General features: G+C 37.7%; 1 protein-coding gene across 2 annotated transcripts in view; it reads right to left on the reverse strand.

Annotated features, from left to right (window-relative positions):
* ANGPT1 (angiopoietin 1) overlaps window positions 1-18664 on the reverse strand; it is a 254882-nt gene extending 236218 nt beyond the window's left edge. Inside the window, exon 1 of one of the 2 annotated variants that reach the window (XM_019630086.1) lies at window positions 17699-18664. In XM_019630086.1, coding sequence (XP_019485631.1) covers window positions 17699-17995 — 297 coding nt within the window. In that variant the 5' untranslated portion in view covers window positions 17996-18664. The remainder of the gene's footprint in view (window positions 1-17698) is intronic. The other variant, XM_019630087.1, reaches the window with a different exon arrangement.
* Window positions 18665-25658: the final 6994 nt, after the last annotated feature.

Genomic DNA, 25658 nt, shown 5'->3' on the forward strand with positions numbered 1-25658 from the left:
TAAAACATCACCTTTAAAGTTGTCTGTCCCAGACTTGGTACAGACTAAATGCCCAAAACATTAGCTATTATTTTTTTTTATTGCTATAATTATTCAGGTATATAAATGTGTTCACTCAACATCTTATGGGAATTTCTCTTGTCAAAATGTGATTTTTAACAGCTGCAGTTGTGGTGTCACTGAAGAGATGGCTTTTCATCAGACAATCCTGGGTTGGAGTGTTTGCCGGTTCTGCCCTTTCCTGGTGGTGGGAGTTTGTGCATGGTTTCCTCATTCAAAGCCATGGATAATATTGTTTATGTTTCAGATTTTTTTTTTTTAGGATTAGAGATCATGTGTGCAAGGTATCATAGTAAATACCAAATAAATAATCTCTACTGTTTTCAACGTTTCTGCTATGATAGCTACAATGAACATGTTCATGTATATTGCTTTTTCCTCCTTTTGAATTATTTCCTTGGGAATGATTCCCAGACGTTGGATTGCTGAGGTAAGGGGTATAAAAAATAGTTATGTTTTTTTATATTTTCTGTTATGTTGTTTTCAATAAGTTTCAACCAATATATAATATAATAAGCAAAGCACCTCATATATTTAAACAATGTTCCTGTACCTGCTTCATTCAAGTCCAAATCCTATGATCATCAGTTAAGAAGGGAAGAATCTGGGGTGGATTTTATTGCAGGAATTCTAAACTGTTGGGAATTGAACAGATGCTGCTAACTCATTCTACATTTGGGAGGCCACCAGTCAGCCATGCTCAATAACAGCTTTCAGAAACATCTGGATTTCGACTTACAGCCTAAACATGACAGGTTAAGTAGTATATGGCTATAAAATAGCTTCATGCCTTAATTCTCAAAAATCTGAATTCACTGAGATTGTTACAATTTTTAAATGATTGAAAAAATTGCAAACAATGTAAGCATTAAGACTCACATAAACTACAGTATATCATTTCAGTATTACGGGTTTCTGGTGGAGATGGAGTTAAGGAAGTCTCAGGGGGTTTTTACAAATACTAGTCTCAAGGTAGAAAAATCCTTACTAATAACTATTTTACTCAAAGGATCACAAAGCTATATGCAGTCTTCAAGTTACATTTATTGACTCTTACTATATGTGAAACTGAAATAGTTAACTTATAAGAGCAGAGAAAGATAGGAAATGTTTTGGCTTAAAAACTAGCACATTCTACCCATTCATGAGGCTGACTGGAGTGCTAGCTCCTGGGAGGCAGAGCTCATGTCTAATGTGTTGCTCTTCAATGGTTACCATAGTGATAGATACCACAGTAAGCCGTGCACCTATGCTTAAGTAAATGGTGATTGTTCCAGTCACTGTTGCTCCATTAATATACTACCCCCAAATTTAGTGGCTTGTAACAACCATTTAATTCTGCTCATTAGGGTCAGAGACTTTATGAGTCAGTATTTCAGACAATGTGCAGTGGCGGTCAGTTCTCTGCTCCATGACATCTGGGACTTTATATCTGGAGATAACAAAGTAAGCAGGGGCTGGAATGATCTGAAGGTTCATTCACTCTCATGTCTAAAGCCTGGGCTAGAATGACTCACAAATGGGGGCTCACTAACTGGAGCACCTACACCTGGCCTCTCCATGTGGCTTGACTTCCACACAATATGGTGGCCTCAACATAGATGGATTTCTAACATGGCAGATCAGGATTCCAAGCATGAGTGTTACAATGAACAAGATGGAAACTGAATTGCCTTTTATGATCCAGGCAGATTTAAAGGGAAGGGAATTTTTTATGTCATGATGGTATGTAAGACATAATACTATTTATGACATTACACACACACACACACACACACACACACACAAATACTACTATAACCATCTTTGGAAAATACAACCAACAATTAGCATCTAGTCTTTTTTTCTATCTATTTAACTTATATTCTTTCCATCTGGTTAAATTTAAAAATTACATTTTCTTTGCTTAGTTTTAGTACTCAAACATGGTGGGGGTTTTGTTTTAAATCTAAATTTTAATACTCTGTATAATTTTTCAAACTATACCTTCCTCAAAGATTCTGATACACCCCCACTGAGTAGAAAGATAAAACTGGTGTGTCTTCCTGATTGAAAATCACCTCCTTGACATTAATTTCTCAATTGACCAACAATCAGAGAAGGACCAAGCACACATTAATCTCATTTTCCACAGGGGATATTTTGTATTTGACCAGAAGAAAAAGTCTCAAAATATTTGATAAATTATTTGAAACATACACAATTCTAAAATAGGCTTATAGAGTTTATTTGAATTTTTTAGTTCCCTATGATATATTTTTGGACATGACTTTCAAAATTAGACCCAGTGAAAGATGTTTCAATATAGTAGCATAATATATAGGTAGACTTTATGCTACGGATAATTCATTTCCATAGTGACCTTTTCCCCTGCAAACTGCACGTTTGATTTACGAACACAAAGTATGTAAGCTATAGTCCCATATAAAACATAATGGTCACAAAATAAAGCATTTCCTTTTCACTATTCATGGAGGCTTCTTAGCTGCTCAATTCTCAGCTGAGAGTTTGTTGAGGGCTGAGCATGGAATTTCCACTTCTATTGTTAATTTTAGTCATTTATTTGAACCAAAGTCTCTAGTTCATCAGTTTCTCTTGACTATCAGTAAGAGATCATGACAGTGTCACTTTCAGAACTGTTTATTGATTTTTTTCTGGTCTTTTTTCTAAGCATAAACCTAGGATCAATGATTACTTTTATACACTGAAGAACTAAAATAAAATAAAGTAAAAATACATATGGCATATGGCCATTTTCCCATAGATACTACAAACAGGATCATACTATAAACAGGATACAAATTCATTAATATCAAAATATTAAACAATCTACTGACTATATTTTATTGCTATCTGGTCTTTAACTGAAAGAAATACATGCTAGTACTACAATATAGGGTTCACAAGCAAGAATGTACATAAACTAGTTTAAAATATTATCTTTATTTGTAACCTCATATCAGGGTAACCTCAACTGAGGCAGTTTGTATAAGCAGCTGATTTGGGGAAAATAGCCATTAGCTATTGTCTTCCAACATATTTTTAAGTTTAAATAAAAATTTATATCCAGTCAGGAATGATGCTAGAAAGTAGTTGTCCTCAAAACGGTATCTTTCCTACAGCAATTTGTATACATGTATGACAAATTATTCTGATTCCCAAAGGTTATTCATTCTGGATATATTCTCGAAAAACTTAGAGGGAAGCATCATTCATTTTAACCTCTTCCCCACTCTCCATCAATCAAAATGTGTTTTAATTTATGAAAGAGGCATGGACACATGGACAAAGAAGAGCTTTGGATTTAACCACTCAGAATGCCTGGGTTCAATTTCTATATCTGTCTCATCCAAGTAAATATATAACCTATTAAAAAATCATTTGATTTCTTTGGTCTTTAGTTTTTATCTATAAAATGGATATAATACCTACTATTTATAAAGATGTATGCACTTATTTGTTCAGGTGATGATTCCGCTTAAAGAAGGTAGACTTATTAATACCCCATTTGTTACTAAACACCTTTCTTAAAATAGAACATCATTTTCATACTTGCTTTGGGTGACAGAACATCTGATATCCATTTCCATCTTTGCAGATAAATTCATTTATGTCATACACAAGGCAATAGCAATTTCATTGTCAGGAAATGTGATTATGTTATATATGAGATGAATCACACCATAATCATGTGTCCACATAAAGTACAAGCTAGACAGCTAAATATGGAAGGTCACTTCTCAGGTTCTATTAATATGTATTTGCTATTTTGACAGGTAACTCTTGAGAGGAAGACGCAAAGTTTCAGACACAATAGATGAACTATGAACAATATGGAGAGGTTAAAGAAAGACACACTCAACATTGAGAAAGGTATATTCCTGAACAATAATTTATTGTCAATTGGGAAAATGTCCTTGTTACTTGGCGTTACTACTAGAATCCTTTAGACCACTTCATTAACAAAAAACTTGCTTCCAAATATTGGGTCGTTGAGAAAGTCATGACGCATTTTTGCATTGAAAACATAGAAAAAACATCATGACTTTCCCAATGACCCAATAGTTTGAACACCACAGCAAGTATATATCCTACCACTATCCATGGGCCACGCACATCACTGACAGGCCATACACTGCTCTCAGCATTCTATGAGAACTCAGGTCACACAAGGGGATACACACTGAGTTGTTGTTGTTGTTGTTTTCCCCCTTAATGTGTTTTAATCTGTCCCACTATGCCAAGTTGGATAAAGTATGACTGAATTCCATTTTGTCCCCACCCTGTTTTGTCCTCTCTTCTCTTTGGGACTCCATGAAGAAGAATGGACAGAGGGAAGTTAGGGTAGGCTGGAGTCTTTCCAGCTCATATGACTGATACTTAGCTATGGAGGCAGCAACCCTCAAAACCTAGGCTGAGGGGTCAGGCCTCTGAGACCAGGAAATAAGAGAGGAAGAGCCGTCACCATTGCCTGCAAATAGCAGTGTTTTGGCCTTGGACCAAAATACCAGAAATATTTTAATTAATAGGGACAATGATAAATAAAATAGGAAGTGAGATAAGAAGTCATTGCCTGAGAAAACAAGGCTTTTCTTCTCATTTTTACAACTCGCTGAATGACCCACAAAAGAAAGTGCATGCAAATAATATTTTAAGTTCCAGGATGTGCTTTTGCTTTTCCAAGAAGGATTGTCCACAGATAAATCCAAGAGGGAGGTCATTAAATTGAACGGAAGATATTTAGAATGGGCTGCTTAACCCCATGTAAAGCAATTGTAAGTCTTTCTTTGTGTTTTTAGAAGTTTTCAGATAAATAGTCAGATTCAATTAAGCTCTGTAACTTCAAGAGATGGTGCTTCTAAGGAGCTAGGAGGGGGGAACTGCAGACGTGGGATTCCTCTATCTCTTAACAGACCAGTGGGAGGGCAGAGAGAATTGAGCTATTGTGCTTCGATCAGCAGCATAACCTATGTGTCACAATCAATTTAACCATGGAGTTTTAGAGTGGGGATGGGGACAAACAGCTGTCTGAAACAGATCTTCAGAAAGGGGCAACTCATTTAATATGAAAGAATTAAGGGTTTAGATGCAAAGACTACTACGCAAAATTTTTTTAGATAGACTTGAGGTTTGAAGATTGACAAGAGGAGGCATAGTAAAAGTTGCTGTAGCTAATCCTGTACTTGGTTAAGAGCACAGATCATGGAGCCCGACTGATGGGGACTGGGTGCCGGCCCTGCCACTTAGCCACTGGGTAATGCTGGGCAAGTTACTTCCCCCTTCTGTGCCTCAGCTCCCCCTTTGTCATGTGGAAAAATCATAGTACTATCTCTCTCATATTGGCTCTTGAAAGTATTTAATAAATTAATACACATAAAGTTCTTCCACAGGGCCTGAAAGTTGGTAAAAGTGCTCAACATTGAACTGTTACTACAACCCAGAACTGACCCCCAAGGAATAACTTAACATTTACTTAATATTCACTATGTGATTGAACTTAGGCAAAGTAATGTATGTGAATTATGCTTACTCATAACAATCACCTTATGGTGTAGTCAGTACTATTCCTACCTCAATTTTACTGCTAAAGAAAGTGAAGCACCAGACGTTAAGGAACTTGTCCAAGATCGCACAGCAAGGAAGTGGTACTGTCAAGATTCAAATCATGGCAGTCTGGCTCTAGGTACAAAACACTTTGTCACTGCACGGTACTGTCTTCAGATTTCACATAGGAAACAGTGGACACAAACAATGCATTTGCTTTCATGTCAGTCTATTTCAGTGGGTTTAGGTTTCTCAACAACAGAGGCTATAAGTGGATTGATTGCCCCCTCTTGGTACCTAGCAGATCCCCTTGTGTGCAGTACACATCTGAGTACTGGCTCACTGGCTGCCTGCCCTTTGTTAATAGCAGGTGTTTAGCTCTATGACTTGTGCCTATATCTCAAAATCCCATGACAGAACTCACAGCCGCCTCTCAAGGAACAGTCCTCCTGACACTGCTATAGTCCTATGGCCCCTCACTGTGCAAACCACTCACACCCCAGCCTCCAATAAAGGGACAGTTGCTGAGCTCCCTATTCATTTGCCCTCTCTCTTGTCCATCCTCTTTCTAGCACTTCCACTCCCTGGCTAGTATGAGGAGGATCACATAGGACTTGACTGAAAACAATACCGGAGGAAAGAAGAGGAATAAAAAGGAGAGACATGCCTGAGAATAGATTCCTTTGAGTTCTTTTGTCTTTCCAGCTCTGAGGACTGCCTCGCTGCCTCTCTTTTCTAGTGTTGGAATCTCCGAAGTCTCCAAAGTGCAGAATAGGCAAACTGGCATTTGAAAAAAAAAAAAAAAGGGGGGGGGACCATTGGGAAGCCAGAAAACAATATCAGAACTTTCATTTTTAAAATAAGAAGAAAGTTAAGTTCATATAAGGCCTGACTTTGAAGTTTTTACTCCATTGGGATCAAAGAAGCATGCATTATTCATCTCCCAAAGAAACAGAAATTATTCCAGAGAGCTAATGGAACCGAAGCCCTTGCCTTCACATGACTGTCCTCTTCCAGGACACTGCACTATGTCACAGCTTGGGTGTACTTGGGAAAGGAGGTTCAAAGATGATGTTATCTAGTCTTAATTAACCTTCACAGTCCAGGCAGGGTCTCAAAAATGACTAATAACCAGTACATATGAACGACAAAATAGCAATCAATTCTGAGATTCCTATTCCTGGTGTTACATACTAGAAGTAAAAACAAAGATTAGTTCAGTAGATATAACAAGAATCTCTAAAATTTTTGAAAACAAAATTTTCAGCCAGAAAATTTTGAAAATATCAAAATGCCTGCTTAACATTCAGATTTCCTTTTGCTATCCATAACAGTGAATTTTGTTCTAAGTAAATACTGTAGCTTGAGATATCAACGTAATTCATGTTCCTAAATTGAAAATGCAGAAATATAAACTGTCACTCAATTGGATAATTTAAGAAATAGATAAGTTATACAATATGCCACTAATTATGCAAAAATTGTATATTATCTTAACATATTAGGGTCATAATAAATATGGATGGGCCTCAATATATTTAAGAGACTAGGACAACCTGTCTTTTTGTAATTTACACAGTAATATTCTTAAACTGCTTTGTATACGACAAGCTTAAACATTCTTACATCGGCTTGCCAATAAATATTCAAACTATCCAGTATTATGTTTCTTCCCACCTGCCAGTAGATTGGTTTTGGCAGCTTTACCTACCTAATATTTGATTATTTGAAAATTTGATTGCAGCCATTCTGAAACTGTATTCCTTTGAACATACAGGGCCCCTTGAGTCCCTTGGGGATCCCTCTGGGAGAGGTCATGGCATGTCTCCCTCCAGTTCTCCTCTAGTCCCTCCATTGGCATGTACATCACACATTAAACTTCTGCCCAATCATTTACTTAAAAATAGAGTTCCATTGCTAAGAAATATTTTGAATTCACTAGTTCATTTGTTCAACTACATTAAACTTATCTTATTAAATTTTTATTACATTAAAAAATTTTTTTAGGTAATCAACGTAATTCATGTTCCTAAATTTAAAATAGAGACATATAAACTATCACTCAACTGGATAATTTAAGAAATGGATAAGTTATACAATGTGCCACTAATTAACCAAGAATAGTCTATTATCTTAACATACTTGGGTCATAGTTAAATATGGCTGGCCCTCAAAAAATTTTTTAAACTGTTTCATTAAATTTTAATTATTAAATATTCAGTGTATTCAAGAAAGCATTCATTTATTCAATACATATTAAAACTACTGCTTATCGTGGCTCCGTTTTTGTTATTTAAAAACTGACTAATACGGGAAAATAAAGAAAAGGCTGGTGACGTTAGTAATAAGGTACAATTCTTACCTCTTATATCTGTGCTATTGAGATATGCTGGATGCAAGGTCTGGGTGCAGCAAATCTTTAGCTGCAATAAATATCTATAGGACTTTAGTCATCTGAACATGAATAGTGAGGACAAGTGTAAGAATGTTACATGAAATCTTAGGACTATCTTTAAAGGTTTCAAAATGAAATGTCACTTGGGATTTTAAAATATTTATTCTCTTGAAGTAGAAACCCTCCAATAATCTTTAGGGTCTAGTATCATAATTCAACTCAGCCAGCTTTCATAAACAAAATAGAGACTATTTATAAAGTGTATAACTTCCTAATGAGCTAAAGTACACATGTCCCCAAACATTAAAATTATCATCAGCCATTCCACAGAAATGTACAGTAAGTTAGCCTATTTGATGCCAGTGAGTTTGATGGCTTAAAGGTATATATTATTAATGATTCAAGATATTCACATTTCCCTTGCATTTTATTACTAGTTCAGTTACTGACTAACTTTAGATACACCTTTGATGCTTGTGTTCATTTCCATGCTCTTTCAATAGCTCAATACAAACTTAGAAAATGCATACCAATGTAAACCTAAAATAAAAATTGACCTGTATAGTCATGAAGTATATATAAACAAGTAACATTTATTACATGTATTTTACTCTATATTTTCCAATACTTACTGACAAGGGGGAAAAATAAAAGATCTACACATGCCCAAATAATATTATGGATAAAATTATTAGCTACCAAGTAAGGTTGAATCTGGCTTTATATAATTTACATCACTTTTTTTGTTAAATGTTACTTGTTCATTTGTTTGAAGGCAGAAATCATATCATCTAAATAGGCAACTGAGACCAAACAAGCTTGTAAACCTCTACTTCTAATATTTCTATGTAAGAATTAAGAGTATTTAGGTAGACAGCCTCCAGATATAAAGAAAAGATAATCCATGGAGTGTTTCATTCTTTAAAAACCTCTTTGATAAGGAAGGGGGCATATCTTTTGTACATTTTGTAAAGAGATTTAAACACTACGAGGCTCCCTCTCCGGAGACCAAGGGGCCAGGACCAACGGGATTTGAAACTTCCCGACTTCACAGCAAACAATAATCTTGTATTGGAACAAAAGGCAAGGATGACTCAGAGTGTAATGAGGGTTGTGCATCTAAGCAAATGACACAATATAACTGTGGTATTTTTAAAAAGAAAAGAACACAGGCCCAGGAAAAGGCTGTTAATGTTTCCACACACGGAAGTAAGGCCGTGGCAGAATAGAAACAAAACCTCCTTAATTAGCACATTATAGCGTGGGAGCTGATATTTTGTCGCGGAGCAACCCACTTGTTGCTCCTCCCCTCTCCTCATCCACACAAGTGGGAATACTTGTAATGTTTATATTTAAAACAAATGACAGAGGGAGAGCAAGGTTTCTATATAGACCACATGCAAGAGGCTGAGCTAAAGCCCCATTTTTATGGAAGTAGAATGCCTCCGATGTTTTGTCAACATTCTTGCTGATACCGCCACCACCAAGATGAAACAGGCACATAAAGCTGGGAACCCTGGCACCCCTCCTTGTTTATGCAGAGACTGCTGATCTGCCCTCTTACTCAGGTGCTTTTCCTTTTTACCACGTATCTGCTTTTGGAATATTTCTGTGTTCACATGATGATGGGCAGGGGAAAGAAAGGACATGAAATTTCCCTGCCTGCACTACTCTAAAATATCACCTCACAGCATGTCTCGATACCAAGCCAAGAAATGGTTTAGTCAGGCTCTCTGCCAACTGGCATGGACCTGAAGATCACTTGGCCTCCTGGAGGGCAATGTTTTTTCCCACACAACAAACTTCACAATTTACCTTGCAATGGTCCCCATATTAATACCATGTACCCTTTGTGTTATAGAACAGAGGTCAGCAAACTCTCTGTAAAGGGCTGGATACCAAATTTTAGGCTCCGGGGGCCATTTGATCTCTGTTACAACTCCTCCGTTCTGCCTTTGTAGAAAGAAAGCAGCCATAGGAAATATATAACCAAGTGGGTGTGGCTGTTTCAATAAAACTTTACTTACAAACATATTAAGGAATGGGTGTGTTTGTATTTCAATAAAAATTTATTTACAAATACAGGTGGCTGTCAGGGTTTAGCCCAAGGGCTATAGTTTGCTGGCCCTTGATATAGAGGATGGAAACACAGAAGATAAATTAAAATTTCTCCTGAACTTCCGGTCAAGATGGCAGAGTAAGTAAACGAGATGTTCTCCTATTCCCACAATCTCATCAAAATTACAACTAAACTACAGGAAACCCATCACTGAGAACCACCTGAAGTCTAGCTGAACAGAAGTCCTATAACTAAGGATATACAGAAGAAGCCACCTCAGGACTGTACATACTGTCTTACCACTTACTATTATTTTGTATGATATTTTTTCCAAATAAAGATATTTTACTTAAAAAAACTAAAATAATGTTTTCCTATTATACAGCAGGGTTAATTATGGAATATAGCTGTCTCATTCTCATACATATATTTAATTATAGTCCAAATTTGCCCATAGAATTCATTCATTTCTCTATTCATTAAAAAAAAAGTATTGTTTCCAACTATGTTCAAGGCATTGTGCTGGAAAAGTAGATCTGATATCAAAAATAATAAACTAAATAATAAATACTGGTGAATGAGACAGGCACAGACTCTATCTCATAGGTTGTAGGGTCTAAGAGAAAGCTTTTTGCAAATATTTATTGAAGTCCTACTGTATGTCATGCACTCTTCTGGGAGTAAGGTGTACTGCAAGGGAACCAAGTAGACAAGGAACTCTTGTGGCATTTACATGCTTTGTAGAGGGAGACAGAATAAATAACATGACAAACAATAAGCAATGGAAGTCACACACCACAAAGAGCACAACATAACAGAAAGGTCACTCAGCAGAACGGGGGAAGGTGGTAGGTAACCGTGCTTAGAGAAGGCTTTCTGAGAAGACCTCTGAGCAAAGAGCTGAATGAAGAGAAAGGGCCATAATGTCAAGATCTGGGGGAAGAATCCTCCAAGCTAAGTGAAAAGCATATAGAGTCCCTGAGATACGAATGAGCTAGTCTGTTGTAGAAATAACGAGAAGACTAATGTCTTTAGAGTGTCTGGAATGAGGGAAAAGTGGTAAATGATGCATCCAGAGAGAAGTATGGGAGCAGATTATATAGGGCCTCATGGTAAAAAATTTGGATTTTATTCTTACATAATGAAAAACTATAGGGGGATTTTAAGGAAAGAGTGACACATTCTTCTTCATTTCAAGTTACACTGAATTCATAATTACATATGAGATAAATTCTATGAAAAGACAGCTCAATGTGAAATTGCACGTTCCTCGGGTAAGGAAGGGCTGCAATCACCATAGAAAAGGACCTACTTGATATGGTCCTAAAACTGGAGATCCACCAATGGAGGCAGTTTGGGAAGAGGCTTGTTCCTTCCTACAGAGACATCCAAAAGGATGTTACCGCTCCAACTGCCCAACGTCTGGGACCCAGAAAACTTTTTACGCCTTCCTGGATCTTTTGATTCTAATATATGACAAGCAAATAATAAAACCTAACTATTTGTTGAGAAGTTAATACAGGGCTTCTACTTGGCTTGAAAATCGGGGGTTATTCTTTAAATGAAGTTAATTGGGCACATTTATACAACCTGATTTAAAACACAATTATTCCTACTAACCTTTCTTGGCAACTGCCATTTTTTTCTATCTCCATGCATAAATCATATATGTAATTTTCTTCAAGTTTAGTGACACATTTCTAAACACATATCAACTGTCTGCTCACTTCACACATTCAGGAAGTTACCCCCACATGTGCAAATAAAACACAGAACATCCTCTCTGGCTCAGCATTGCAGTCAGCAGCCACCAAAACAAGGCACAGATGAGAAGTCAGTTTGAGTTACTTAGATTCATGTGTGCACATATTATGTGTGACTATATGCCATCATTATATGCAATAAATGGTTGCCTACAATCTGGAAGTACAAAATTTTTTTTCCTCCCAAAGGAAGATCTAGCTGAGCTTCAAGTAACGTAGCACCAAGGATTAAAGCAACTATAGCATCTGAAAGCAGTTACAAGGTCCCTTAACTTGCAATATTTTATACCCAGCACCACACACTTGAGCTCTTGATTTTTTTTTTATTATTTAGATTATGATGGTAATAGAGATACTGTTCAGTCAATTAATAAACATCTTTAGAGATAAAAAGACAAATAAAGACACATTTACTACACTTGAGGAACTATTGTCTAAGTAGAAAAACAGGCCTTCAAACAAATGCTAAAAATGACAACAGCCACACAGCATGGAAGCGCAGTGCTAACATGATACCTTCCAGGTACTACAACTTTGGAGAACTCAGCCTGGGAGAGGAAGTGGAGTGTGGATACCTTTCCTGGAGAAACTGGCAACAAAGCTGATTCTTGAAGAATAATTAAGAGGACAAAATGGAGTGACTTTTTATAGTAGAAGTTTTTGAGACCCTAGGTCACTGGTAAATATAATTTGAATAATTAATAACCACCTACTCGAAACCCATATTGATTTAATTAACATCGGGACAAAAATAATTATAAGATGTAGTCCTTGCCTAAAAGACAACTTACAATCTATTTAGGGAGGTAGGTATAGGTACAATACAAAATGTTAATAGTACACAGAAATGTACAAACTGCAATACATAGACAATGCATTCATTTGTTCATTCAACAAATATTTATTGTCTATCTTCTATGCACCCTATGCTGCTCTAGAACTGGGGATATGACAGTGGACAAACACACAAAATCATGGGCCTCATGGAGGTCATATTCTAATAGAAACAAGTATGGGTTAATATGAGGTCTGAAAATTAAGTTTGTGAACTTGCCACCATACACATTGGCAGCACTGTACAAACAGCTCAGTAAGGTTTCATAACCTTCATATATCAGTGTCTCACAGCTGTGCTCGTGTTGATGTGTGGCAGTGTCTTGCTGAGTGGCGTTCATTATTGTTGTCTGTGTTTTTGTGTGCTGTCGCAAGAATGTCTGAGCTTGAATTGGAGCAATGAATAAACATAAATTTCTTGTTAAACTTGGCAAGAGTGGAAGTGAAATCAGGGACATGTTAGTCCAAGTTTATAGGGATAATGCCATGAAGAAAGTGGCAGTGTACAAATGGATTAAGCGTTTTTCTGAGGGGAGAGAGTGTGTCACTGATGAAGAGAGGTCAGGGCAGCCAGTAATGAGCAGAACCGATGAAAACAATGCAAACATTCATTGAATTGTGCATCAAAATAATCCGCTGACTGTGAGAAGCATAGCAGACTAAGTAAACATCGAAAGAGAAACAGTTAGGAAAATCTTAACTGAAAATCTTGGCATGAGAAAGGTGTGTGCAAAAATGGTCCCAAAGGAGCTCACCAATGAACAAAAGCAAAGGAGAGGCAAAGTTTGCCAAGGCCTCCTGAAGAGGCAAGATGATGTTTTGGGCCGTGTTATCACTGGTGATGAAACATGGGTGTACCAATACAACCCAGACACAAAGAGTCATAGTGCACAATGGAAGTCAGCCAATTCTCCACGACCAAAAAGTTCCGTCAGTCTAAATCAAGTCAAAACGATGTTGCTAAGCTTTTTTTGATATCAAAGGGATTATTCATTATGAATTTGTACCAACTGGACAAACAGTTAACCAAGTTTACTACTTGGAAGTGCTGAGAAGACTGCACGAAAGTTAAATGAAAACGACCTGAACTTTTCGCCAACAATTAATGGCTCTTGCATCACAATGCAAAAGCTCACATGGCACTGTCTGTGAGGGAGTTTTTAGCCAGTAAACAAATAACTGTATTGGGACACCCTCCCTACTCACCTGATCTGGTCCCCAGTGACTTCTTTCTTTACCCGAAGATAAAAGAAATATTGAAAGGAAGACATTTTGATGACATTTAGGACATCAAGGGTAATATGATGACAGCTCTGATGGCCATTACAGAAAGAGTTCCAAAATTGCTTTGAAGTGTGGACTAGGTGCTGGCGTAGATGCATAGCTTCCCAAGGGGAGTACTTAGAAGGTGACTGTAGTGATATTCAGCGATGAGGTATATAGCACTTTTTCTAGGATGAGTTCGCTAACTTAATTGTCAGATCTCATATATGGTTTTCAAAAGATCATCATCATCAGTAATATGTTGCAGGTAATAGCATGCTAAATCCTAATCCTCTGAAGCAAAAGATACAACATACAAGTACAGGATGTTGTCAAGTGAAAAAATGCTGTCAAATAGAAAAATTTAATCAAGCATTTTGGCTAAATCTTTTAATTTATTAAAATATTCTGGAGGCAATTCATTGCTACATTTTTCTACAAATAATCTCGATTCATCAATTTTAGGTAGTATGAAATATTTATAGTAGATAGACCCTTGTTCTGTTACACGTCATGTTTTTGACTCAATTTATTTATACTTTCAACCAAAGGAAAAAAAAAAAAAAGTATCCTTTGGAAAAGCCAAAACAGACTTTCTAAGCATTCCCCCAAATTCTAGAACATATATTTTAAATCTGAACATTTTAAATATACACATTTGTGAACTTTTGGAGTATGGGAGAGAGAAAATAATAGTTCAAAAAGCTCAAGATGTAGAGTAGACAATATTAAACAGTACACATTTCTCTCTCCTAGAACGGTTGAAAGGAATCACAAGAAAGTAGCAAAGACACAAAGGCCACTTGTACTTACTGAGATCTGGTCACTCTAAGGTATTGGATAAGGTTTGCTAATAATTCTGAAAAGATCTATATGATAGAAGAGAGTCAAACTTAGGCATGCATCCAGCCCAGGTGTTTTGCCCAAAAAAATTGTGATTTTTGAGCATATTATTTATATTGGTCTTCCCCATCTGATAAGTAAGGATAATGCTATCAACCTATAATCAACAAGTTATGGAGAGCTGATCTACTTGAATTAAATCCAACACATCAAGTGACCAGTGCCATAATAGTTCCAGCACTTACAGTGACCAACACATTTTTTGTCACCTTACATACCTTGCTTCTCATCTTGTTCAGTTGCAAGACAGAAAAGTTGAGGGATGAGATTGGAGAATGTATCATAAGGTGACTTAGTGACAGCCAGTGTCTTGTGAAGAACATTTAAAAGAATCCAGTGTATAGAACTTCAAGGAAGGTAGTAGATTAACATAAATTATCATCTAGCTGCATTTAGCATTGATAACACACATTCTGCAAAAACTTTCCTGATAGGGATTCCATGAGCTGCATAGTAATCACTGTGCTTTGATTAATGATTTTGTTGAATAAATGGATGAGTACACTTACACTGATAGCCTCAGTTTCTTCAGTGCATTTCTTCTTATGCTAACACAACTATTAGTACATGGACTCAAAATAGAAGGAGTACAAATTCCAGTATTAAACATACTAAGTGGTTACAGTAAAAAGATTTCCATTTGAATTCTCAAAATAAATACATGAAATTTAGAACTTGAAGTGAAGAAAGCCTCTAATTAAGGGAAAATTAGGAGAGCCTTTAGCAAGTTCTTTGCTGAATGCAATTACTTGGTGTCTCCATCCCCAGGCCAACTGCATTAACAATGACAAAAGATATGCAAATTTAAACAGACAATAGCCAAGCCAAATGGCTCTGACTCATACCGACAGGGACATTTTCAGCATATATACAGCTTGATTCACACTACCAAGAGTCAGTGTAACAGTTATGTTTGGCTGTAATCTGAAGACTATACCATAATCACTGACCAAGAACAACGTAAACAAAAATCAAATTTATTTCACACATATACTAACAAATGAAACATGTGAATGATTTAAGCCCAGTAGAATCATGTATTTACCCTGTCATTGATGAATAATTGCATAACAACAAAAAATATATATTAACTATGTTTGAGTTGCCATTTTAAACAAACAAAATATTACATCCTTTGGTAGAATAGCTCATTCAAGACAACTTGGGACTAAATTTCCCTCCCCATCTTCCTCAAAGAATCCAGACTAATTTAAAATGGTTGAAGTCTCATTAAAAACTATATGGACAGTATATTCAGAATTCAACCAAATTCATTTGTTTACTGTGGAAATAAGTTTTGCCAAAGGAAAAAAAAACAGATATTCTATTATAAATGGCTGCTGTAATTCATGTCCGAAATGTAAGCTACAATTACCAAAGGACTGCAGAATTCTGTTTGCTTTCTATCTTTCTGTCTATCGATCAACTTTTTTCACCTGTAGTCCACAATAGAAAGATTAACTACAATTCCGGATTTGGAAACTCTGAAACTACTGAGTTTCAGTTAACTTGTCCAATAAAATAACAATGATCTTAGTTCAGTCCCTAGTGGACAAAAGTAGAATAACTACTACTTGGCATGATTCAGCAGGCAGTGACCTGAAGAGAGAGCATGACCACAGAGAAACAAATAAAAGAATCTGTCCTGTCCCTATCTTTTATCTCCTTCAAAGGTTTGCTCTGTTAACCGTCTAACTTAAGGAAGAATGGACTGGTTACATTCCTGCCTATATGCACCAAGTGGGTTTTTCAGCAAAGACCCGTCCCCCCCCGGGGGGGGGGGGGGGGGGATGGGGGAAGAGGCTTTTCACAATAGGGACATTTGCCCCACTTCTAATGACATAGTTGAATACACTTGTTATCTGCTGCTTACCTGTTACCCAGTTATGCAGAGAGCAAAGAGAAAACATTTCATATTTTTATATGCATATTTTCAACAAAAACTTAAATGGCTTCTAGGGAAATAACTGAATCAAATGTTCAATTTGGTTTCTAGAAAGTGGTATTCATGCATACTGAACGTTAACATTCGTCTGGATGCCTAGACTCCCACATGGCACTGTCTGTAACTGCAGAGCCCTGAGAAAGGAGCACAGGAGGGATGGAGGGAGCCCACCCGCTGTGCTCTGCCCCAATCTGCAGGTGCACATCTAGCCACCACCGGCTAGATGTCTCCTTTCCTCGTGGGCACACCACCTCTTCCTGAAGAGCTCACATTAAAATGTATCTTCCTGATTTTTTTTTTCTCAAGGACTGAAGAAAAGGTGGCAGAAATTAGTCCTCTACTCTCCTGCTACTTGCTAAAATTTAGTTTCTTTTACAAACTTAGACAATTTCTGCAACCAAATATCATACTTCATATTTACTCTTATTCCGTGCTAACTTTACCAGAGGTTGAAAAATAAGTATTTGGCTAATTTTTTTTGGCATCCTGGCTGCACAAAATTTCCTAATGTACAATCTATTTGATCCTAAATCAGTATTGTCATTATTATTTTCTTTTCTTTTTTTCTTTTTTTGCCCATTTGCTCAAGATGTACATGCTTTTTTTGTTTGTTTTTTAAGTTGGGTTTTGACAGTCAGAAAGCTCAACCTAAATTTTAAATAAGGGAGAACCAGAAAGGTCATAAAAATGTGCCATGGCTCGGCATACAAACAGGGGTGCCACCGTCCTTTCGTGTAAGCTAGCACAAACCTAAAAACCTCGGCTCATCCGTGAAGTCACGGGGAGAGAGAGCCCTCTTGCATTTGCAAACACTGCCCCCCTGGAGCAAAAGGTAAACACACAAAAGCTCCCCTAAGGATCTCTAAGTTAGCTGCAGCGCAAGAACAAAAAAAAGCCTCGGGTGCAATTAGAAACCGAAAGCGATCACTTACTTTTTGCAGCCACTGAGTATAATTTTCCAGCACATGCTCCAGATGTTGAAGTTTCTGGGAAGAGAAATCCGGTTCCACGTGCGGCGCATCTCTCTGCAGAGCGTTTGTGTTGTACTGGTCTGTCGTACTCTCACGACAGTTCCCGTCGTGTTCTGGAAGAATGAAAGTGTAGGCACACTGCCCATACTGAACCCGGTTATATCTTCTACCACCGTTTTCTGGACTTCGGCGCTGGTTGCTGCACCCTACGTGAGTCAGAATGGCAGCGAGGAAAGCTAAGGAAAGGAAAACTGTCATTGTACTGCCAGCGCTCTCGCTCTCTCTCTCTCTCCGAGCCTCTCGCAAAACTTGCTCCTTTCTTCTGACCTTTACACTAGTTCTGTATTTCAGGTAAAGCAGCTTGTGTCTTGGACGTTTTCTCGTTCAAAGAAAGCTTTTGAAGAAGAATCCCAGAAAACTAGCCATTTGTTAACTTTGTTCTAAAATGTAAATTTTTTTTATTTCACTGTAATGATAGTTCCCTTAGTTTAAAACTGGAGATATTTATTGCATAGTAGCTGAGATTTATTGTTTCCTCTCTGTGTAACTGTTCAGCGTGGAGCCTGCCTGAGTCAGCTGCGTGTCCATATTCTCTAGACCCTTTCCGCTACCCTATCTGCAGCAGATCTGCTATTTTCTCCCAGACCTCAGTGAGTTTTATTAAGGTTGCACATCCAAGCCAAGCTGGAAGCAGGCAGCCTTTCACAAGATGACTTGACAGGAATGCATGAGGGTGCCCCTATGCTAAGGATCGCTGATGGCTTGGAGCAGCGGGATCGTCTTACAAATTGGCTAGATGCGCATGACCTCGATCATGTATGGCCCTCCCGACCCTTCCGCAGACAATTGTCTGGAGCCTTCAGCAGATTCATGGCCAATCAATAAATAGAGCAGTCCACCTTAATACACTTTTACTGTGCATGCTGACCTACTAAAATCCACCAAACAAGCACTATGTTTTTTTAAAGTCACTATTGAATTGGGGAACCCTAAGAAGAAAGCTGGCACAGTGTCCTGTGAAATTATTTTTCAGAGTGAATGACAAATCTGTATCATTATTAATTAAAAAAAATTTTATTCTTGACTCTGGGGGAAAAGATACTAAAAAGCATTTTTAGAGAGTATTCTTTCATTGTATTCACTTAGATGTTTAGTAGGTGGAAAAAATTATCAGAGAGGGTAAAATTAGCAAACATATTTCATAGCTTGTCGCTTAAAGGAATATAGCACAGGCATATTAAGTAGAATAATCTGAGTACTTTCTGAAATACGGAATTTAAAAGGAACCGGTTCCTAATTAGGACGCAGCCCTGTGTTCTATGTACATAAATTGAGCAACTTCCTTACAAAAATAGTGTGGTTAGAATTTAAGACAGTGGCCTGAGAATTATTAATTCCTGTGGTATATCCTAATCATATATTTCACAAGGACCTCTTTGGCGTTGCTATGGTTATCTTTACTGCTGGTATGGAAGTTCCACATATTCTCTTGTGGCTGCACAGAAAATCTATCAGAGAAAAAAACATGTATCAGGTGTGCCAATGGGCTAGAAAGGGCTGTATGGAAGAAATCGCTGTAGTTCTATTAAGAAACAAAAATGATCAAAAGGTGATTTCCCAAACCTGAGGTGTAAACATTTGAACAAAGGGATTCATCCGTACAACATAAAAAAACAGGTGATAATTAGAGAATTAAGTTTACAGCACTGAGAGCTTTACCAAGTATGTGCAGAAAACATGAATTATGAGCAGGGGCTTTCATCAAGAACTGGGAGGGATTTTAGGGAATGGAGCGTCTCAACTGCAGTCATGGTGTGAAATCAGAAGCCACAGATGTTGACTCTCAAGTCCAGGAATTGGGGGGGGGGGAGTGCAGTGCAGTGGGTGAAAGGCAGTCGAGGTTAGAGACTGACACATAAGGAGAAGTTAGAGGAGAGGGCAAAGCAAACTCCTGAAAGAATGTGATATAGTTGGGGAAAATAAATTTTGCTGAGGTTTATTAGTCCTTTCCACACCCCCCAAAAAAATTTCTGATCTGACATATATGGAAACAAGTAATACCAAACATAGCAATAAAGTTTTTGACCCACATTTACAGTCTCCTCCTGACACTGTACATCCCCCTGTTGGCTATGTCACTCGTGTAATCATAATGACATTTATTAAGAGCTTACTATTTTCTAGGCCTGTGCTAAGTCCTCCTTACACACAATCTCATTTAATCATCCCAACAACCCTAAGATATGGACATTATGTTTAACCCCATTTTGTTGATGGGAAAACTGAGTCACAGAAAGGCTATGGGTCACAACTCGCACAGCTGGTGAGGGATAGTGCCAGTCTGTAAACTCTGGCCAAGTGATTCCTAATCTAAGCTTCCAGCCACCAAGCCAGCCAAGCCTTCTCAAAGGGCTCCTGCTGCACTGATTCCAGTCCTCATGCAGGTTAACTAATGGTGCTTAGAAGAAAAAGACCTGATTAAAAGCCTGTGGGTGCTGCCAAAGTGATTGAATCCTCTCTTTGTACCCCAAAAAAAACAAACAAAAGAAAATGACAGGTAACCCATGTGATCGAGTTTTTAAGGACCCAGAGGGACGAAGTGGGCCGGCATAGCACAGGTTGTCTAAGAACAATTTCCAACGTTGCTTGCTTTGAAAATTATTTCTGGAAAGAAGGAAGCCTTTCAAACCCAACACTGGTAAGTGCTTCAGTAAGAACTAAATATAGCCAATCATCGACAGAAGACCCATGGGTGAGGAGTGAGGGCTCTATTAAAATGCTCCTATGATTCTTAACAGTCAAGATTGTTAAAAATCTGTCCATGTGTAGGTGTCTGCTTTTTCGTGTACACTTTTCCATTCTGAACAAATGAAACAAAGGAATGCACAATTCCCAAGGAAAAAGAAGACACCTAAGAAAGGGAGGCCTGAAATACAACAACAGGGGGTAGGGGACATGGAGACAGCGAGAGAAAGAGATACTGATGTATTTCTTTTCCAGAAAAACAAAAAAACGAGAAAACATGACAATGGAAGTGTGAATGTCGATCTGGAGACAAATGTCTCAAGATCAATTTTAAGCAACTAGAACACACAGGGAGGTACAGATGGACTCATGTGTTCTGAGACTCCAGCTGAGGAGACGCTGGGTACGTTTGAGGATCCTAATGACATGCTGAAGGCTGTATGCTTTCAGGGACCTGACCTAACCAATAGCAATACTGTTGGTGGCGGTGGTGATTATTCAGAAATGGTGCAGTTTTAGGAGGCTTTACAATTTAGAAAGTAGGATGAAGTAGAGGCCTTGTTAAAAAAAAAAAATCCACTATTACACTTCCCAAAAACAATGTTCTAAAGAACTAAATAATTCTATTCAATTGTATCCTGAGGGAGCTTGATCTCAAAAGCTTTGTATCTTTGTATTTTACCTGCATTATCAGAGCTCTGGGATAAGGAGGTGTATGCTTTAAGATTCTCATGTCATATTTACAATATCCATAGTAAACATTAGGTTCATCCAGAAATTCCTAGTGGGACAGGAAACAGCATTTCTATGGGGACTTAATGGCTCTAAATCTGTCCTAAACCCAGTCTTTGATCCTTCTTCTTCTTCTTCTTCTTATTTTTAGTTTCAGGTATATAAACAACATAATGATTAGACATTTACACCCCTCACAAAGTGATAGCCTCCCAAGCCTACCACCCCTCTGACATCGTACATATGCGTAGCTATTCCAATACCATTGACTATATTCCCTGTGCTGTACTTTTGTGAAGCTTTCTCCAGGCACGATACGTGTCTCTTTCTGATGTATTTCAATAACCTTCCCTTCATATCCCTATAATGGCATTTCTCACACTGCTTTCTAATTATGTTTTGGTCTTCCTCTTTAGCTGTGAGTTCATAAAGTGATCTCTCTTTAATCACTGGTTCTCCAGCACTTACTATGCACTTTGGTTGAAAGGAATGAAAGAATGAATGAGTGAATGAGCTCTCTCCTGGCTATCTGACTACTACATGACTGATCACATTTGTTGCAATATTTGGGTGAGTTTGCCTAGAATTGGGAAGAAGCCAAACTTATTCTGAAGAATAAGTCAGACACAGGGACACGGTACAATAATAATGCAAAACATTTTTAAACACTTAACAAATTAATTTCCTCATTTAACATTTATAGCACCCCCATAATTGTGTACTATTAATCCAATTTTGCAGATAAGAAAATTGCAGCACATTGAAGTTAATTGTCCAATATCTACGATCTCTTATGTGGCACAGCAAGAATTTGACCTCAATCCATTTGATTCTGGGGCTCACATTCATATCCCACTGAGCTATAATGCCTCCAACAATACCTCAGTATTAGGAAACGGAGAAAACTTTTCTTAAATTTAGAGGACAGAAACAACATAACATGAATAAGATTGGTCTCTTCTTCCTCCTATCCATGGCCTTCAGGGATTCCTGTATGACCTTCCAAAACAGAGCTAATATTAAGCTAGGATGCACCAGTATGGTTGCCCCATCTGCTAACCAACATCCAATCTGATTGTTTGTTTATATTTTGGGTCCATTCTCAATGGTTAGTTCTGTGCCATATCACCTCCTATACACCTTGATTAGTACACATGATCTAAAATAAAATTAGACAACATAAATAAAATGCAATTTATTTCTCAAAAACACCAGCAGGCACTCCCCTGGTATTCATATGACACCCTATGAAGGCAAAAGAGATGAGGAAGCATTCTCTTCCCTTGCATACTGAACACAATGTCATTTAGCCCATAATCTATGAATAGGTTCTTAGAATATGTCCTATATTCTAAGGACACCATATTCTATGACTCTGCCCTGGAACTTTTAGGGATCAAGAATATCAGCAGGGCCATGGTCATGGCAGCTATGTATAAAAGGAGCACACTTGGCTGTAATCGCTGGAGGCAGAGTCAAGACCCCTTCACTCAACCATGTAGGCAGCAAAGGTAAGCACAACAGATGGAAATACCACAGAGGACTGAAAGAGAAAAACAGGAAGATGGAGGCTATCACTTGGTGACGGACAGCATTTCGTCAGTACATGTGAAATATCCATTGGGAACTCCCAAGCCAATTGGGGAGACTTGCAAAGAGCTGGGGACGCTGCCGTGGGTGGGGGTGAGCAAGACATTGCAGTGTGGAGACATCTAGGTAATTGAGGAAAATAAAAATTATCATATAAACATTTCCCTACCTTCTAATGAGAGAAATTCCTGGTAATTAGTCAGTGTCTTGCTTGCTAAATCAGATTTTTTTGTTGTTTGTTTTTGGGTTTTGCCAGTTTCTTTGTTTTGTTTTTTTAATTAAAGTTTATTGGGGTGACAATTGTTAGCAAAGTTACACAGATTTCAGGTGTGCTAAGTCAGTTTTTAATTGTAGCTGTGCAAGTGGGAAAGAGATGAGACAGAATTAACTCGTTCTACCTAAGAAAGACACAAAGGGACTCAAGGAAAGATCTGGAAATGGAGGACTGGAGCTACAGAAGTTTAGAGAAGAGTCAAAAGAGACAGGAAACGGGTGGCTGTGGGGCTATAAGAAACTTGGGAAGATATATCAAGCACAGAGGTTTGGGATGAAATGGTGTTTCCTGTGAGATAAAAATCCCTCCTATTTTTTTTTAGTAAAATATATGCTTTGAGGCAAGTGACTTCTTTAGGGTGAATGAGAAGAATTGTTGGTCCTTGCTCTAAATATGGGAACAGTTAACATCTGGGTTACATAGACTGTTAATGCAAAGGCAATTAAAGTCATTTATTTCATGTTGGCCAGCTGACAGACTGATTCATTCCCTTTCATTGGTTTTTTTGTTTGTTTGTTTGTTTGTTTAGCTGAGCCATCCTGCCACCTGTTGGCAGCTCAGCGGCAGCTCAGCTCAGGCCAGGCATCGAACCGCTGTGGCTCAGAGCTCAAACTCTTGAGCGAGCTCTTAACCAACTGAGCCGCTCAGCCGGCCCTCCCTTTCATTCTTGATGATGAGATCTGAAGATGCAGAAGCATCACCCTCCCTTGGAGATTTTCATGATACCGCCTAGACCCCAAAAGTTCACCTTCTAGAGAGTCATATAAGAGATCAAGAGTTCACATATTACAAAGCACATCCCAGGAGGGGTAGCGGTATGGTATCTAACACTCCCAGCCACCCATGGGCATTGCTATGGTTGAAGAATCATTCAAGAAACATCACAGAAATACCTTCCAATGTGAGGGTACTTGTTAATTCTACAACATAGATAACTTCTTTCAAGTACCCAAGTCAGAAAAGAAAACAAACAGCTGGAGACTGTATCAAGTAGAAATACAGATGCCAACATTCCCCTCATACCAGAATGCAGAAAGGTTTCCACTGGAGGCCCTGTGACAAGATTGTATTACGGGGAAAAGCATACAAACCACTTTGCATTTACTGCCTCCCTCTTTCTTGTCTTTTTACCTACAGAAGTCTTAAATCCTAGATTAGAGAAAAATGCAAAGGTCTCTGTCTCAACTTTTCCAACTTCAGAAAGAACATATATTTGAAAGGAATGGCTGGAATCACCATTTGATGAATCAAGTACCCAGTGGCACTTGGATGGTGGCTAACGGTTGCAGCCAAAGTTAAGTGCGCTTGATTAAGCAGTGACTCAAAGATAGAGGATTTTCTGTGAGTTTGTGTTTGTGATTAAAGAGTTGTGACAACCTCTGTTCATCAGAGATGAAAAGGATCACTCATTAAGTACTGCAAACTTAGATGACATTATGGAAATAAGATCCCTGAATTTTTCTAAACTCTATCATTCTTTCTTTTATAGGCTCATTTTCATTCTTCTCTGTTAATCTAATATTATTTTCTCTCCTTGCCAGATTGGATGAACTGTTTCATAGTGGTGAAGGTTGGAGAGAGATTGCTTTATTTTTGTTTTTATTTCTTGTTTATACTATTAAACAAGGTTAGGTTACATTGGACAAAACATTTAATTATTCTAACTCAGTTTCCTCACCCATAAAATGAGGACAATGGTACTATGCCACTTTAATAAGGCCCTGTTCACTTCGACAGTTCATATAAATGGCTATGGCTTTTTTTTTTGAGAACAGGGACTTCAGCATCCTTTTTCAGTACTGCATCCCCAGCACCAAGAACAGTGAGTGCCTGACACATAATAGGTGCTCAATAAATAATACACTGAATGAATGCTACATATAGGAAACAATTTAGTCACAATATACTTACTGCACAGACATTTAGTAGGGCAGACAGATATATAAACCAATCTCACTTGGTAGTATGATGAGAATTTTATTCCCTGGAAACCATGCAAGCCATGTGGATGACATTTATGGCTTGTCACCGTGACTTGTTATCTGACTCATTTTTCGGCCAATTCAACTAAGTGACTTTTATTTTCAAGAGCTGCTTTTATGACTAGACTTGTGGCATATATCACCCCATTCTGTTTCCTGGGATTGGGAGACAAAGTAGCAAGTGTTTGCCTCTGATAAAATGAAAAAGAATTGGAGCATGCTGCTATTCACCTTATAAGAAATATACAACTTGACATGAATTGTACATAAGCAAGGAAACTTTATTTTGTCTAATTTTTCTCCCAAACTAATTTTGTTTTCCCTCAGGCCCTAATAAGATTAGAAATTTGGCAATTAACTTAGAAAATAAATTTTACTGGTATATAAAACATGTGAAAATATAACGGCTTTAACCAGGCTCTTAGTTCATAAACTGACAGGCAAAGACCAGTTCTTCTCATCTTAAATGAAATAACTATTAAGTCTGAAAAGTGTACACTTTTTTTTCCCCACTGAATATGTATTTTGGTTCTTTCCTCTTTATCTTTTAGTCTTGTAATTAGTAAAAATCTTTAAAGGGGAGAATTGTGACAAGTTG

This window comes from Hipposideros armiger, unplaced genomic scaffold (genome assembly GCF_001890085.2).
Source record: "Hipposideros armiger isolate ML-2016 unplaced genomic scaffold, ASM189008v1 scaffold_889, whole genome shotgun sequence".
Lineage (NCBI taxonomy): Eukaryota > Metazoa > Chordata > Mammalia > Chiroptera > Hipposideridae > Hipposideros > Hipposideros armiger.